At 50.4% G+C, this 16,732-nt stretch overlaps 1 protein-coding gene across 1 annotated transcript in view; it reads right to left on the bottom strand.

The window, feature by feature from the left end:
* Positions 1–501: 501 nt before the first annotated feature.
* The window catches only part of Hexa (hexosaminidase A (alpha polypeptide)), an 18,257-nt gene continuing 2,026 nt past the window's right edge, over positions 502–16,732 (bottom strand). The window contains exons 2-14 of the mRNA XM_013012166.1: positions 13,879–13,971; positions 12,848–12,913; positions 9,778–9,824; positions 8,561–8,671; positions 6,976–7,077; positions 6,485–6,617; positions 5,306–5,486; positions 4,148–4,231; positions 3,826–3,898; positions 2,807–2,990; positions 2,618–2,708; positions 2,095–2,199; positions 502–739 (exon numbers count right to left, since the gene is read on the bottom strand). Coding sequence (XP_012867620.1) covers positions 676–739; positions 2,095–2,199; positions 2,618–2,708; positions 2,807–2,990; positions 3,826–3,898; positions 4,148–4,231; positions 5,306–5,486; positions 6,485–6,617; positions 6,976–7,077; positions 8,561–8,671; positions 9,778–9,824; positions 12,848–12,913; positions 13,879–13,971 — 1,334 coding nt within the window. The 3' untranslated portion in view covers positions 502–675. The remainder of the gene's footprint in view (positions 740–2,094; positions 2,200–2,617; positions 2,709–2,806; positions 2,991–3,825; positions 3,899–4,147; positions 4,232–5,305; positions 5,487–6,484; positions 6,618–6,975; positions 7,078–8,560; positions 8,672–9,777; positions 9,825–12,847; positions 12,914–13,878; positions 13,972–16,732) is intronic.

The following is a 16,732-nucleotide window of genomic DNA, read 5'->3' on the forward strand; positions in this document are numbered from 1 at the left end:
AAGCTCAGGGACAGCGCCCAGGACCTGAGCTCAAGCCCCAGGACTGGCAAAAAGAAAAAAGAAATCTTGGCCAGATCATGGTAACTGTTTTAATAGTAGATATAACATTTAAAAAATATACAGGAGTAGGGCACTAGTGGTTCATGCCTGTAATTCTAGCTACTCAAGGCTGAGATCTGAAGATAGTTGTTCAAAGCAAACATGGGCAAGAAAGTCCATGAGAGTTTTATCTGCAGTCAATCAGAAAAGAAAAGTTTGCAAATGGAGCTGTGGCCCAAGTGACAGGACACCAGCCTTTAGTGAAAAAGCCAAATAAAAGTGCCAGGCCCTTGAATTCAAGCCCAAGCACACATGCACATACATGCGCAACATGCATACGCACATGTATGCACACACGTACATAGACGTACATGTATATGCACACACATACACACATGCATACGCACACATACAGCCATTTTTGGCCATGCATTTTCTGTCCTCTTATATAGGTAACCCAAGTTCATCATAGAAAAATGTCATGTCACTCTTTATTGAACACCAGCGCCAGCACCAGCCTCCTCTCTCCAGGCACGGGGGCACGGGGCTCTGTCCCCGGCCGGCCGGGGTGTAGTGGAAGCCTGGCCCACCACAGTTGTCAGGGCCAGCACCTTCCTTGGTGCCTGGGGCGGCGGCTCAGCTCTGCTCGTACTCCTGTTCACAGTAGCCTACACTGATGGGCTGGGCCTGGACGCCTCGCCTGCATGGGGACACACAGATAGCAAAGTGAACCCCACCTGTGAGCCCCCAAAATACCGAGACCACAGGAGCATTACCCCCCGCCTTTCTACTGTTTGTTTCTGCACCCCACCCCCAAGTAACCCCTGTAGAAAAGAGGTAGAGCCAGGCACTGGTGACTCATACCTGTCATCCTAGCTACCCAGGAGGCTGAGATCTGAGGATCATGGTTCAAAGCCAGTCCAGGCAGGAAACTCCATGAGACGCTTTTTTTTTTTTTTTGGTCAGTTGTGGGGCTTGAACTCTGGGCCCAGGTGCTGTCCCTCAGCTCTTCAGCTCAAGGCAAGAGCTCTAGCACTTGAGCCACAGCGCCACTTCCAGCTTTTTCTGCTGATGTGGTACTTAGGAATCAAACCCAGGACCTCATGCATGTGAGGCAAGCACTTTACCACTGAGCCACTTTCCTGCCTGGGCTAGCTTTGAACTGTGATCATCAGATCTCAGACTCCTGAGGAGCTAGGATTACAGGTGTGAGCCTCGGGCACCCGGCTACCATGAGACTCTTATCTCCAATAAACTACTCAAAAAAAATCAGAAGTGGTGCTGTGGCTCAAGTGGCAGAGCATTCACCTTGAGCAAAAGATGCTCAGAGACAGCGCCTAGGCCCAAGCCCCATGACTGGCATAAAAAAAAGATGTGGAACTGGAGGTGTGGCTCAAGTGGTACAGTGCTAACCTTGTGTGAAAAGGCTGAACCAAAATGCAAAGCCAGCAGTTCAAGCTCCACTGTGGGCACAAAATCAAACAAACAAAAACAAGAGGCCGAGGCCAGAAGGGTACTGATTGCTCCGAGCACCTCAGTCCCCTGCTTTTGGTTCTTACATGCTGGAAACACTGTGCAGGTGCCAGTGGATGGCAGTGGAGACCTGAGAAGCTGGCCAGTCCATGCCCTGGCATAAAGCCATGTTCTCTCAATCTCTCTTCCTTATCCAAATAAGCAACACACTCAGAGAGGGAAAGGAGGCGGCCTAAAGTCACACAGCATGTAGTAGACAGCTGAGCCTCAGGCCCCACACTGTGTGTCTCCTGCTCAGCTCTGGTCCTCAAACTCTTATCAGTGGTGGAGTCAGGGAAATGCCTCATGGACATCTCAATGGGGCCTGGGCCTCACTGGAACCCACAGAAGTGGATCTCATTGCATTCCTATTCCTGAGAGACTCTGGGTAAGGAACGCTAATCTCTGACCTGCCTTATGATCTGTGGCATGAATCAATGAGGCAGGGCCGGCCTGAGGCTGGGCATTGGGCTCATGATGGTATACTTGTTATTCTTGTTTCCTCCTGAGGAAGGGGTCCCAGCCCCCACCCAGCCCGCTCACCTCAGCAGCTCACAGCGGAAGTGGGACAAGCGTCTATAGGCGAAGTTCAGGCCAGTTGTTAAGTTGCTGCTCCACAGCCTTTCGGCAATAGCGGCTGCTCTGGGCCTGAGGGAAGAGGGATGAGTGGCAGGCTGGGGGGGGGGTGCTGTGCTCCCACAAGGAGGCTGGGCACCCATAGGTCACCTCCCTCCATGCAGGCCTGGACTAGCCAGGGCCAAGGGATGGAACTGATACTTCATTCACAGCACCAGCTCAGCTCCAACTTCTTTAAAATGAGGACAGTGATCCAGGCTTGGGGAGCTTCACAGAGGCCACAGTCTTGATGTCGGGCGCTGAGCAAGGACCCTGTGCCCACCAAGGCCACACTAGCTCCACAGACAAGTAAGGCCTACAACCTAAGCACCATGGACCTTCCAGGTAGGGGTTTGCAGGAGGGAGCCAGGGGAAGTCCCAGCCCAGGAGGACTAGCTGGGATTAAGGTGGTAAAGGAGAAGCCTTGCCTTAGTACCCAACTCTCCCTTACCAGAGCCTGGGGACCAGGTTTGTGCTGTCCACATACTCTCCCCACATGCAGGCCTCCCCCCCAATCACGAGGTCCTTCTCGTCTTTGGTACCTGAGGGAGAACAAGAGGCTAGTGGGTGTTGGGGGGGGGGACCTCAACCACCATTAGGCAACATTAGGCAGACCGCTATGCCCCCACCCTGCCCCCACCTTCAAAGGCCAGGGGCTCCACTGTGTACATGTCCTTCCAGTCAGGGCCGTAACTGATGCGGTTCAGGTACCAGGGGGCAGAGAGCAGGGCCCGGAAGCCAGCCTTGGTGATCTGCTCCATCTCCTTTAAGTACCCCACTGGCAACTCTTCCCGCCACACCTGTATAATGGTGTCTGGCCGAACCTGTCACAAAAGGTCCAAGGACAGTCATGGCATAGAGCTGAGGAAGTTCTCGGGTCAAGGGCTGCTGGTGGCCCTGGCCCTCAGAGGAAAAGGATGCCCCTGGGACCCCAGATGGCTTAGCTGAGGCCTGGGGGGCGGTGGAGGGCGCCCTAGGTCCCAGGTCAGACCTAGGTTGGGGTGCTGCCTGCAGCATCCCTCCCTGGGGCCCTGCAGCCCCGCATGCCACAGGAGGAGAGGAATGCCGGCTGGAAGCAGGAGGCAAACAGATCCAAGAGTTTAGATGTTTCTGAAAGTGGGATGGGAGCTGGGACCTTACTGATAAACAAAGAAAAGGCAGCCTTTATCTCCAGACCCCGAAGAGCCAGGCCCGTGACTCAGGAATCCCATGGTACCGTGATTCCTTCTCAGTGTGGGCAGACAGAGGCGCTGGCACCTAAACCTGGGGGCTCACGTCTCTGTGGCTGTGTGTGGGGGCATGCACACATGCATATGCACACACTACTACCTCAGGGCCTGGGTGATGCCCCTGAGATTTTTCACTCCAGGCTACAGCTATACCACTTGAGCCACAGCTCTACTCCTGGCTTTTTGGTAGTTTATTGGAGATAAAGAGTCTCATGGTCTTTCCTGCCTGGACTGGCTTGGAGCAGTGATCCTCAGATTTCAGCCTCCTGAGCGGCTGGGATTATCGGTGTGAGCCACCACACCCAACCCCTCTGTGGCTCTTCTTGAGGGAAATGGAGAGATGGCTGTGAGGGCTCTGACTACCAAAGCCTGGCAAGAGACAGCTGGAGACACCACAGGGACCTTCCTCCCCTTCTCTGCCCCCACTCACCTTAACTTTGTTATCAAACACTTCTTGCCACACCACGTAGCCCTTGTTATAAGAAGAGACTATGTCCAGCAGCCTGGAGAGGAGAGGAGCGTCAAGAGAGGGTCTGCTCAGCCCAGCCAGGCTCTGGGCCGTGTGGCGGTGCTCTGCGGTGGTGCCTGGCCGGGGGGCCTAGCCCTCACTGGGCAGTCGCTTCCCCGGGGCTGGGACCTGAAAGGACAGGACAGAGAGAGCCTTCGGGGGCCCAGAGAGTGGGCGAACAGGGCCTGACTGAGACCCCACAGGAGGTGATCCCCAATGCAACCCCCGCCCCTGCCTTCCTCACTTCTGGATATAGTAGGACTCCAGCTGTTTGAAGTCGTCGAAGTCCTTCTTCTTCATGAAGGCCTGGATATCAGGATTGGACCTCCTGAGTCATAAGGGAAAAGGAAGATCGGCGTTCTCACCTCCCTCCAGGCCCCGAGATTCCGCCTTGGCTTCTGCAACTGACCCTTTCTAGGAAGAGCAAACAGCGCTGAGGATCTGGGCCGTCCCATGCGAGGAAGGCGTGGCCAAAGTGGAGCTGCAGCAGGGCAGGCAGGGTGGCCAGGGAAGTGGTCCTCAGAGCATGAGCGCCAAGCCTGAGGGGGCCTCTGGGTACCAATGCCCACTGCTTGAAGTCCCTCGGCTTTTTGGGGGGTTGGTCCTAGGGCCTGAACTCAGGGCCTAATGCTTTTGGTTTGCTCAGTGGGTTCCTCCAGGCTTGCTTTTTGGCTCATTATTTTAGAGACAGTATCTCATGGACTTTTCTCACTGAGTTGGCCTTTAACTATAATCCTCTAGGTCTTAGCCTCCTGAGTAGCAAGAATTACATGCATGAGCCACCAACACCTGGCCACTCCACCTCTTTTGAACTAAGTAGATATGAGGAGTTTGGACATGAGTTCATATTAGATACTGCCACCCATTAGCTTTGAATTCTGAGATTGACTCTTTGATCAGGCTATGTATTTATTTATAAATTGTTCATGCATGCTAGTACTGGAGCTTGAACTCAGGATTTTGAACTCTTGCTTAGCTTTTTCATTCAAGGTTGGCACTCTACTACTTTAGCCATCTCTCCACATCCAGCTTTTGGTGGTTCCTGGACTTGTCCACCCAGGGCCTTGAACTTTGATCCTCAGAACTCAGCCTCCTGAGTAGCTAGGATTCCAAGCATGAGCCACCAGTACCTGGCTTGGTCACACTGTTTTAAGCCTTTATGAGCAGGGCCTGTTTTTTTTCCTCTACCTCAAAATTTCCCAAGACAATTATGAGCTCTGAGCTAGTATTTCCATAAATATCTCAAAGACAGGAGATGGGGGGAAGGGTGGGTTCTACTGTTAAGCCTCATTCATGTTACACATGGTTCCCCTTTGGGCTGGGACAGGCCACTGTGTTGAAGGTTCTCTACTCTGAGCAAGCCACTGGTCAGCATGGGGTGGGTAGAGTGGGAGGCTCATACCAGCAGGTGAAATCAACCTCATCTCCTCCAAGGTGAAGGTAAAAATCTGGGAAGACGGAGCTGACTTCCAAGAAGAATGTGCTCATGAACTCATAGGTGTTGTTGAGAATTGGATTCACCGGTCCATAGGTGCCAGAGGGCAGAGAGCCGGAGTAGCAGGGAGTCAGTAGCCCTGGGATACCTATGTTAACAGAGAGCCCACACGTGTGTCACTCATACACAGATACCATGCACCGTACCACATAAGACAAGTCATACAAAGCAACACAACTTTGCTCATAAACATCACATGCATTCGTACCTGAAGTTCACAGGCACCTGTTTAGTCACAAATACAAATAGGCCTACTATCAGACAGAGCTGGTCACAGGCAGCTCACTGATAGCAGACACGCTGTGACACACTATTCTCAAAGGGTGGAGCCAACCAGCCCCATCTTTCCCTGTGGGGCCCCCATCACCACAGTGCTCTACACTCCTCAAGGCCTCTCCCTGAGCTCAGGGCCTCTCCCTGAACTCAGGGCCCTTTCCAGCTGAGGCTGAGACCAAGTGGCACCTCAGCCAATGTTTCTGTAGTCAGTATTGGGAATTGAATACTGATCTTCCTGCTTGTTTAGGCAGGTGCTATACCCCTCAAGCCATACCCTCTCTCATCCCCCAAAATCTTACTTTTTGGTTTGAACTCAGGACCTGGACGCTGTCCCTGAGCTTCTTTGTTCAAGGCTAGAGGTTTACCACTTGAGCCACAGCTCTACTTCTGGTTTTTTTGGTAGTTAACTGGAGATTAAGAATCTCAAGGACTTTGCTGCCAGGGCTGGCTTTGAACCACAATCCTCAGATCTCAGCCTACTGAGTTGCTAGGATTATAATTATAAGGTACCAACGCCCAGCTTCAATCTTCCTTTAATAAGCCTTGAGCTTTGTGGTTCAATCTGGGATGCTCACCCTGGGGTGAAGACCATACAGGAGATAGTGAGTGAGCTACAGGGGCTACCCTGAGTTTTCTTTTTCAGGTTCTACACCAGGGGTCAGCCCTTCCCGCCCACCCTAGGATGCAGCAGCCTGTATGGGCCTCAGAGAAGAATCCACTCGTATTTCAATAGTACAACGTGACTCTTTTCCTTGAGGTTGCTCAGAGAAGTATCAGTAAACTCTCTCCAACACCGGGCACCACTCTTACCTGGTCCCCAGGACAAAGTGTGGCCGGGGGTGTCAAACTCTGCCAGCACGCGGATGCCCCGCAGCCTCGCGTACTCGATGACCTCCTTCACGTCGTGGGCTGTGTAGATGTGCGTGACGGGGTTGTAGGATCCCTACAAGGCCCAAAATGCCCTTTGGACTCAGGGTCCTGATGCTCAAGATGTCCCCAGGACACCCCGGGCATCCGAACACTGGTCCACAGCCCCAGTGGCGTGGGGACTATCTTGAAGGCTCGGTCAATATGTCGTTACATCTGAGCAGCAGTCAGGGCAGTGAGGCGGACAAGGCGGGAACTGTGCCCACTGAACACTGTACATGCCAACCACTACTAGAGGGCTAGCTTCTGAAAGTCACAGAGCAGGAATGGCAGAGGCTGGACCTGAAACCAAGTGCTGTGCTCCAGAGCCACTGTTGTCCCGCTCTGCCAGTGGGTCTAGCTAAGATGGAGCGGGGCTCCAGGTGAATACCTACCTTCCGGGTGAGCTCTGGGAATGTGAAGCTCTCGTATGGGAAGGAAGGGTCGTCGACCAGGTGCCAGTGGAAGACGTTGAATTTATTGTATGCCATGACATCCTGCAGGTCAGAGAACAACGCATGAACCTCTCACACCCCATAGAGGGCGGGGGGCAGGCTGCTCCACATACCCCACACAGCTCAACCTGCTGCCATTTGCAGGGAAGTGGTCCCAGGTGCCATGGACTCGAGTCTTCCCATCAGCCTGAAGAGGAGCTGTGACTCAAGTAGCAGAGTGCTAGCCTTGAGCAAAAAAGCTCAGCGATGGCTACAAGCCTGATTTCAAACCCTACTAGTGGCACATACACACACATGCACACATGCATACACACATATACACTTTTGCTCCACCATGCAAATAAAGGGAAAGGCAGCTAAATTAGCAGCTGACGGGGAACACTGCACATCAAACTCAAGTTAGTTAATTCCCCAGCAAGGCTTTGAACATAGCTTTCCTCCAACCCTATTCAATTTAACAGCATTGGTAGCCGGAGAAGCCAAGTTTCAAAGTACTTTCTAAGCTGAGCACTGGTAGCTCATGCCTGTAATCCTAGCTACTTAGGAGGCTGAGATCTGAGGATTGTATTTCCAAATCAATCAGGGCAGGAAAGTCCATGAGACTTTTATCATCAATTAATCATCAAAAAGTCAGAAGTGGTGCCATGGCTCTAAGTGGTAGAGTGCTAGCCTTGAGCAAAAGAGCTCAGGGACAGGGCCTAGGTGCTGAGTTTAAGCCCCATAATGGACAAAAAAAAACACACACAAGAAAACATTGTCTGCACCTCTGCCAACAGCCTGAAGATTGGTCCACAGCAGCCAGTTGTACAGAATTAGGTGTGAGTTACATACATTCTCTATTCTTTTTCTTTCTCTTTTTTTTCCTGTTGCTGTTTTTTTGTTTTGTTTTGTCCAGTCCTGGGGCTTGAACTCAGGGCTGAGCATTGTCCCTGAGCCTCTTTTGTTCAAGGCTAGCACTCTACCACTTGAGCTACAGTACCACTTCTAGTTTTTTCTGTTTACGTGGTACTGAGTTGAACCTAAGGTTTCATGCATGCTAGGCAAGCACTCTACCACTAAGCCTCATTCCCAGTCCTCTTTTTCTGATTTATTTATTTTTGGGTCTGGTCATGGGGCCTGAACTCTGAGCCTGGGTGCTATCCCTCAGCTCTTCAGCTCAAGGCTAGTGCACTACCACTTGAGCCACAGTGCCACTTCCGGCTTTTTTTTTTCTGATTATGTGGTGCTGAGGAATGGAACTCAAGGCCTCAGGCATGCAAGGCAAGCGCTCTACAACTGAGCCACCTTCCCAGCCCTCAATTTGCAGCTTTTTGATAGTTAATTGGAGATAAGAGTTTCATGGACTTTCCTGTCCGGACTGGCTTCAAACTGTGATCCTCAGATCTCAACCTCCTGAGTAGCTAGGATTACAGATTTGAGCCACCCAACTCCTAGCTTCTCTCTGTTCTTGAGAAATGTGAAACTTCATCTATCTCCTGTCCATCACCAGAACCCCATGCATGAAGGAGGCCTAAGGCCTGGGTACCAGTGTGTCCAGGATGGCAGCCAAAGGCAGGTAATGGCGCGAGGTGTCCAGCAGCAGGCCCCGGTGAGGGAAGCGGGGGAAGTCCTCGACGTTTGTCTTATTGATAAAGAACTGTAGGGACCAATCATTGCATGTATTAAGATTCAGAGTAAGGGTGAGGAAGAAACTCCTAAGAACTCTGAAAAGCCACTCAGTGAGATTCTGCAGTGTATCTGTCCCTAACCCTCCCTGACCCTCCCTCACCAATCGCTATATTGTGTAGTACATCAGCCCACAGGCTATGCAGTTTCCTGACCTGATGTGTCCTGTTCAAGCAGTGTGGCAGCTGGGTCATTATAAAATGATTCAAGAGAGACGCCTTCAAACAGACCAAATCTACCAAGCCACTCCTCCACTCACATCTGCCCTTGACTGCTGGGGCTATTTAAAGCCACCAAAACTTTGTTAAAGGCACATTAAGACTTTCCCCAACGCCGGGCGCTGGTGGCTCACGCCTGTAATCCTAGCTACTCAGGAGGCTGAGATCTGAGGATCGTGGTTCAAAGCCAGCCCAGGCAGGAGAGACCGTGAGACTCCTATCTCCAATAAACCACCAGAAAACCGGAAGTGGCGCTGTAGCTCAAGTGGTAGAGCGCTCGCCTTGAGCTGAAGAGCTGAGGGACAGCGCCCAGGCCCAGAGTTCAAGCCCCACGGCCGACCAAAAAAAAAAAAAAAAAAAAGACTTTCCCCAGAATCCTTAGTATCTTCCAGGCCTCTGGAGAAAATCTCAGAGTTTAAAAAGGAGCCCTTCTCACTAGGCACCCATGGCTCATGCCTGCCTTCCCAGCTACTCAGAAGGCTGAGATAATACGAGGATCATGGTTCAAGGGCCTCGGAACTGTCCCTCAGCTCTTCAGCTCAAGGCTAGTGCTCTACCACTTGAGCCACAGAGCTACTTCCAGCTTTTTCTGCCTATGTAGTGCTGAGGTATCGAACCCAGGGCCTCATACACACAAGGCAAGCACTCTACCCACTGAGTCACCTTCCCAGCCCCCTGAAACTTCTTTCTAAAGAACCATCAGAAAAGTGGGAAGTGGAGCTGTGGCTCAAGTGGTAGCACTAGCCTTGAGTACAAAAGCTCAGGGACAATACCCAGGCCCCCTGAGTTCAAGCTCTAGGAGCAGCATACATACACACAAAAATAAATAAAATGGAGTCCTTTTGGGACCCACACTCACCGTGCCCTCAGCAGATTTCCAAACAAGCTGGCTGAAAGTCTCCAGACCTGTGAGAAGTGGAAAGGCAGAGAGAAAACTCAGGGATGGGGAGATGTATTCACCTGCCAGGCTCTTGAGGGGGCCAAGCACAGCACGTGGGCAGACCTAGAAGGGGTCTGAAGACGAATGAATAGGGTGCCAGGAAGCTGGTCTTCATAGTTACTTTAAGAGGTGGGAGAAGGAGGGAGGGAAGGGATTTCAGTGCTCTCCTTGCAAGAAGGGGACCAACTCACCCCGCACACCCTTTTTATCTTTGTTTCCTGAGCCTTAAATTTGCAAAAACATTCAAACAGAGAACGAAGAAACTGGGCACCGGTGCTCATGCCTGCCATCTCAGCTACTCAGGAGGATGAGCTTTCTAAGGATCATGATTTGGAAGTCAGCCAGGCAAGAAAGTCTGTGAGATTCTTATCTCCTATTAACCACCGTAAAACCAGAAGGCCAGCTGGGGCTCAAGTGGCAGAGCACTAGCCTTGAATAAAAAGCTGAGGGACAGCACCCAGGCCCCCCTGAGTTCAAGCCCCAGGATGTGCATGCGTGCACACACATACACACACACAAAAGAACAGAGGGTGAGGTATGTGCTTCTTGGGCAAGATGAAGAGCAAAGAACACCTGCAGGGTTTAAGGCCACCCGTGGACAGAACTCACCAGGAACAAAGGGAGCCAAGGAAGGGCCGGTCTACTGATCCTTCTCCCAGACTCAACTGTGATTGTGAGAAAAAAGTGATCTAAGATAGAGTTTCCCAGAGCCTGAGGCCATCATTGGACTTAACTGATCAGGAGTAACCAGGGGTCACCACTGTTCATCTTTGGGGTTCAAGAAGAGACCAGGTCACTGGAAGCCTGCCCACCCCACCAACATAGTCTCTTAAGAGGCCAGCAAGGCCCACATGCAGACAGAACTAGTACAGAGTAGGATATACACTCATACCAACTGGGGGTCATCTCCTAAAGACCCAGAAAAGCCCTGTAAAGAATCCCAAAATGAGCAAGGCGTCGGTGGCTCAGGTCTGTAACCCTAGCTACTCAGGAAGCTGAGATCTGAGCATTGCTGTTCAAAGCCAGCCTGGGCAAGGAAAGTCCATGAGACTCTGATCTCCAATTAACCACCAGAAGTGATCCTACGGCTCAAGTGGTTAAGAGTGCTTGCCTTGAGTTGAAGAGCTCATGGACAGCGTCCAGGTCCAGAGTTCAAGCTCCATGACCAACAACAACAACAACAACAAAAAGAATCCCAAAATGAGTATGATGGAAGGAGTAACACTGATTCAGACAGAGAGTATTCACAGACTGCTCTGTTAAATGGCAACTTTGTATAATGAAAAAAAAAACAACCCAAAGCCTCTAAATTTCAAAATTAAAAAAATCCACAAGACCTTATCTATTCAATCAGAGCCAAGGCTGAAGCATACCACGGGTGTACTCTGACCCCAAGTACTCCAGCCCCTGACTAAGGAGCACCTGCGCAGAAGCTGAGAGAGGCCACAGAGGGGAACATGCATGCTGATATCCCGCAGCATGCCAGGAGAGGCAGCATGATGACAAACTAAACCAAGGTGCCGAGTTCAGGAGATGTTTTCCTCATCTTGTCACCAGCAGAGGTTTGAGCAAAAACATAGCAGCAGCCTGTGGCCAAGTCTTTATTTAGGAACTCAATCCTTCTCCAGCAAAGGGGAAAGGTGTGGCTTATTGTCTGCTACAGAAAGAAAAGGACATCATTTGGGGCTGGGAAGGTGGCTCAGTGGTAGAGGGCTTGCCTTGCATGCATGAGCTCCTGGGTTCAATTCCTCAGCGCCACATAAGCAAAAAGAAAAAAAGCCAGAAGTGGTGCTGTGGTTCAAGTGGTAGAGCACTAGCCTTGAGCTGAAGAGCTGAGGGACAGTGGTTTATTGGAGATAAGAGTCTCACGGACTTCCTGCCTGGGCTGGCTTTGAACCTCGATCCTCAGATCTCAGCCTCCTGAATAGCTAGGATTACAGGCGTGAGCCACCAGCACCCAGCTAAGAGACTTTTATCTTGAATTAACCACCAAGAAGCCAAAAGAGGAGCTGGTGTGGATCAAGTGGTAGAATACCAGCCTTGAACAAAAAAGCTAAGCAATAGGGTCCTGCCCTGAGTTCAAGCCCCAATACTGACACTTACACAAAATATATTTATCCATTTATTTTGTCCAGTTTTCCTCTTCTCTTTCCCTTAAGAATCAGGATCTTGGGGCTGGGAAGGTGGTTCAATGGTAGAGTGCTTACCTTGCATGCATGAGGTCCTGGGTTCGATTTCTCAGCACCACATAAGCAAAAAAAAGCTGGAAGTGGTGCTGTAGCTCAAGTGGTAGAGCGCTAGCCTTGAGCTGAACAGCTCAGAGACAGTGCCCAGGCCCAGAGTTCAGGCCCCACAACCAGGGAAAGGAAAAAAAAAAAAAAGACAGGATCTTGATATATTGAGCTCAAGTGATTCTCTTCTCTCAGCCTTTCCAGTAGCTGAGACCATAGGCATGTACTATTGTGCCAGGCTGAGGTTTTTTTTTTTTTTGGTCGATCATGGGGCTTGAACTCTGGGCTTGGGTGCTCTCCTTCAGCTCTTCAGCTTATGGCTAGCCCTCTACCACTTGATCCACAGTGCCACTTCTGGCCTTTTCCATTTATGTGGTACTGAGGAATCAAACCCAGGGCTTCATGCATGCTAGGCAAGCATTCTACCAGTAAGCCACCTTACCAGTCCCTTAGATTTTCTTTATAAAGGATTCTTGATGGCATGTGTTGAGTGGGAGCTGAGAGGCAGGGGTGTGGCAGCCATCGGCCCCTCTCCAGCTCCCTGCCCTGTGAAGACTGTCCCTTGGGCTGCCAAGAAAGCAAGGCCTGTCAGCATCTAGGCACTGCAGTATGGGGCTGGGAACTCTCCACCTAGTCTCCTTAGTGAAGCAAGCCACCTTGAGTAGGAGTTTTTGCCAGGCCCCCAATCCTGTCCTCCTACCCAACCAATACCAACTGTCCCCCATCATCCCTACACCCACCCCACCCCACCTCATTACCTCTAAGAGCTCCCCAGACAGTCTTAGACTCCAGTAAACAGTGTTCGTCATTTATGATCAGTGTGTCTGAAATGATCAAAAAAACAAACAAAAAACCTCATTAGGTTAGCTTTTTACCCTCAGACTCTAGACTAGGTATTTTATATAATCCTTGGAATTAAACCCCCCAGCAAAATCACATTAAAAGAATAAATAAATAGCTGGATGCTTGTGGCTCATGCCTGTAATTCTAGCTACTCAAAAGGCTGAGATCTGAGAAGCATGGTTCAAAGTCAGCCTGAACAGCAAAGTCCATGAGACATTTATCTCCAATTGAGACATTTATCTCCAATTAACCACCAGAAAACCAGAAATGGAGCTGTGGCTAAAAGCAGTAAAGGACTTTTAAAAGAGCTGAGGGAAAGCACCCAGGCCCTGAGTTCAAGCCCCACAACTGACCAAAAAAAAAAAAAATAGGGGCTGGGAAGTTGGCTCAGTGGTAGAGCACGTGCCTTGCATGCCTGAGGCCCTGGGTTCAATTCCTCAGCACCACATAAGCAAAAAGAAAAAAGCCAGAAGTGGCACTGTGGCTCAAGTGGTAGAGTGCTAGCCTTGAGCTGAAGAGCTGAGGGATAGCGCCCAGGCCTAGAGTTCAGGCCCCATGACCAGACCCCCCCAAAAAAAGCTCACGGACAGAGCCAAGGTCCTGAGTTCAAGCTCCAAGACCAGAAGAAAGAAAGAAAGGAAGGAAGGAAGGAAGGAAGGAAAAGAAATATTTCAAAGAGATGATGCCCCCAAGCCAGGCAGCTGATGGGTGGTGGTCAGCATGGTGGCTCCACAGGCCTGAGAGACCAGACCTGAGGACTGGTATCTTAGCCATCCACCTTGTAGGTCAGTTTCCCCACTAAAAAACACAAGCTCGCATCAGTTGTTAGAAAACTATGGCCATCCTCTTAGCAGAGGGCCAAGTAGCAGTGGCTTGGGCCAGGACGTCTATTTCCACCTAGGGACCAGTGCCTGCTCTGTAGGCTAGGGGCCAGGGCGATACTTACACTTTTCCTCTGACTCCAAAGTAGGGAACTCATTACAGCCCGCCGTGGCCACTGACACAACCAACATGTTCTTCTCCAAGGCATGCCGGTTTCCTGCAAGGACAAGGGAAACTCAGTATGGCTGTCCTGCCCCTGCAAGCAAGGCAGGGAGTCCAGGCCCTCCACACAAGTCCGGAGCTCTAGCCCCCAATACTCATGCTGCGTGAGAGGGGCTCTGTATCTGCTCTCTCTCAGACTTTTGTAAAACTGGGAAGTCCTCATCTGAATTCCTGGTGAGCAGAATGCTTGCAGTGCTAGTCTGCAATGAGACAAAAGTTGGTGCTCTGAAATAAATGTCCCTTTCATCAAGAAAAGGCTTCGGCTACGCCTTGTGTTTGTTCTGACATAACTAATACATGGGTTTATTGTTTTGGGGGGGGTTCTTTTTGTTGTTCGAGCTGATGCTTGGACTCGGGGCCGTACACTCTCACTTGACCTTTACACTCAAGGCTGATGCTGTACTAATTGAGCCACAGCTCCACTTCTGGCTTTTTGGTGATTCACTGGCAATAAGAATCTCAACAGACTTTTCTGCCCAGGCTGCCTTTGAACCCTATTCCTCAGATGTAGTCTCCTGATTAGTTAGGGGTTATAGGCATGAGCACTAGCACCAGCGTGGTATACATTCTGGTGTCATATAAGCTTTCCATCTAATGACTACCAGTATCTCAGTCAGCAGCTAATGTGCAGAACATGCTCTGAGAGGCAAGGCTCAGAACTTGGCCACAAGCAGCCCCTCCCCCTACTTCCCTTCCTAACAAATTCTCTCTCTCTCTCTCTTTCCAGTCCTGGGACTTGAACTCAGGTCCTGGGCACTGTCCCTGAGCTTTTGCTCAAGGCTATCATGCTACCACTTGAGCCACTGTGCCACTTCTGACTTTTTCTGTTTATGTGGTACTAAGGAATTGAACCCAGAGTTTCATGCATGCTAGGCAAGAACTCTACCACTAAGCCACATTCCCAGCCCAGATTTTCTTCTACCTAAGGAAGATTTCTGCTAAACTTTAGGAAGCCACCCAGCATAGCCCATATACTAACATAGTCCTGTGGACCCCAGTACCCGCAGCAGAGAAAACCTCCAACACCAAAATACCAATGCAGGCCTCTTCCCACCTGGCTCTCTGTGACTTCCAGGCTGGTCTGAGTTTAGTTCTCCATGCCTGAAATTAAAGAACCCCTTGATCGCTCTCAGTGACGCCAAACTGGCTGCTTGGCTTTGGCTGCTAGATTCAGAGGCATGAATATGATCCCAGAGGGAAGGTCTAGAGAAATGGCAAAACAGGAAGGATACTGGGTCATCTCCCAGGAGGTAAAGAGTCATAGTTGGGGTTTTCCACCTCTGCAGTGCCATGCCCAGCTCTGGAGGGAGCAGGGAACAGGCAGGGGACAGAAAAGCTGCCTCTACTTAACAGCCACACCCCATGCCAGCCAGTAAGCACACAGACATGTGCACTATGAGCCTGGCTATGATAGCGGGACTAGGAAACCTCAGGGGACCAGGAGTGCCGAGGGGAAATCAGGAAAGGCTGGTCTGACTTTGGCTCTGCTGCTGGTCTTGGGTCCTGGGGCCTCCATTTCCTCCCCTGTAGTGTGGGAGCAGATTCTAGAACCATAGGACAAACAGACAGACAGACAGACAAGGTACTCCACCGCCCTACTGAGGACCAGGGCCTTCAATCTCTGCAGCTGCCTTCTTTATTCTAAATGTGTTCTTCTCTTTGGGCTCACTGAAAAGTTATCTTTGTTTGTGTGTGGGGGGGGGGGGAGGGCGGGAGAGAGGAGGGAGGGAACATGCTAGTACTAGAGCATGAACTCATGGTCTTCTACTTCTATGTGGCTTTTTCACTCAAGGCTGGCACTCTACTACTTGAGCCACACCTCCACTTCTGGCTTTTTACTGGTTCACTGGAGATAAAAGGTTTTCTGGGACTTTCTTGTCTGGGCTGGCTTTGAAGCTTGATCCTCGGATCTCAGCCTCCAAAATAGTAGGATGACATGCAGGACCCTCTAGTACTTGGCCTCATCCTAGCTGGGCTCCAGAGGCTGCCCTGGAAATCTGTCTCCACCAATGCTTTTTTTCTGCTGTCAATACAGCTTGTATCACTTCCTCAGGTCTATAAGCCTGATCTCCCATCTCTTATTCTTACCAGATAATCAGAAGAGAATGCCACCTTTCCTCCTCCTCCTCCTAACACATCTATAAGTACACCTAGTCTTTACCTTCCCTCTACCTGCACTAGGCTCTCCTCAGGCTCTTCTTGTATAAATTACACCTGCAAATTATTTATCTAATTTTAAAAATTAGCTTACGTTAGTGACACAAGGGGGTTTATTTTTCCAGTACTGGGGTTTGAACTTAGCTCTCTAGACTTGCTACCTTCCCACCACTTTTTTTGTGCCAATTCTAGGACTTAAAATCAGGCCCTGGATACTGTTCCTGAGCTTCTTTTTGCTCAAGGCTAGCACTCTACCACTTGAGTCACAGCACCACTTCTGGCTTTTTTTCTGTTTTTTTCTGTTTAGTACTAAGGAATTGAACCCAGGGCTTCATGCATGTTAGGCAAACATTCTACTATTAAGCCACATTCCCAGCCTTCCTGAGTTTTTGCTCAAGGCTAGTACAGTACCACTTTGAGCCACAGTATCACTTCTAGTAATTAATTGAAGCTAAGAGTTTCTTGACTTAGCCGGGCGCTGGTGGCTCACGCCTGTAATCCTAGCTACTCAGGAGGCTGAGATCTGAGGATCGCGGTTCAAAGCCAGCCCGGGCAGGAGAGACCCTGAGACTCTTAACTCCAATAAACCACCAGAAAAC

This window comes from Dipodomys ordii, unplaced genomic scaffold, assembly GCF_000151885.1.
Source record: "Dipodomys ordii isolate 6190 unplaced genomic scaffold, Dord_2.0 Scaffold15, whole genome shotgun sequence".
NCBI lineage: Eukaryota > Metazoa > Chordata > Mammalia > Rodentia > Heteromyidae > Dipodomys > Dipodomys ordii.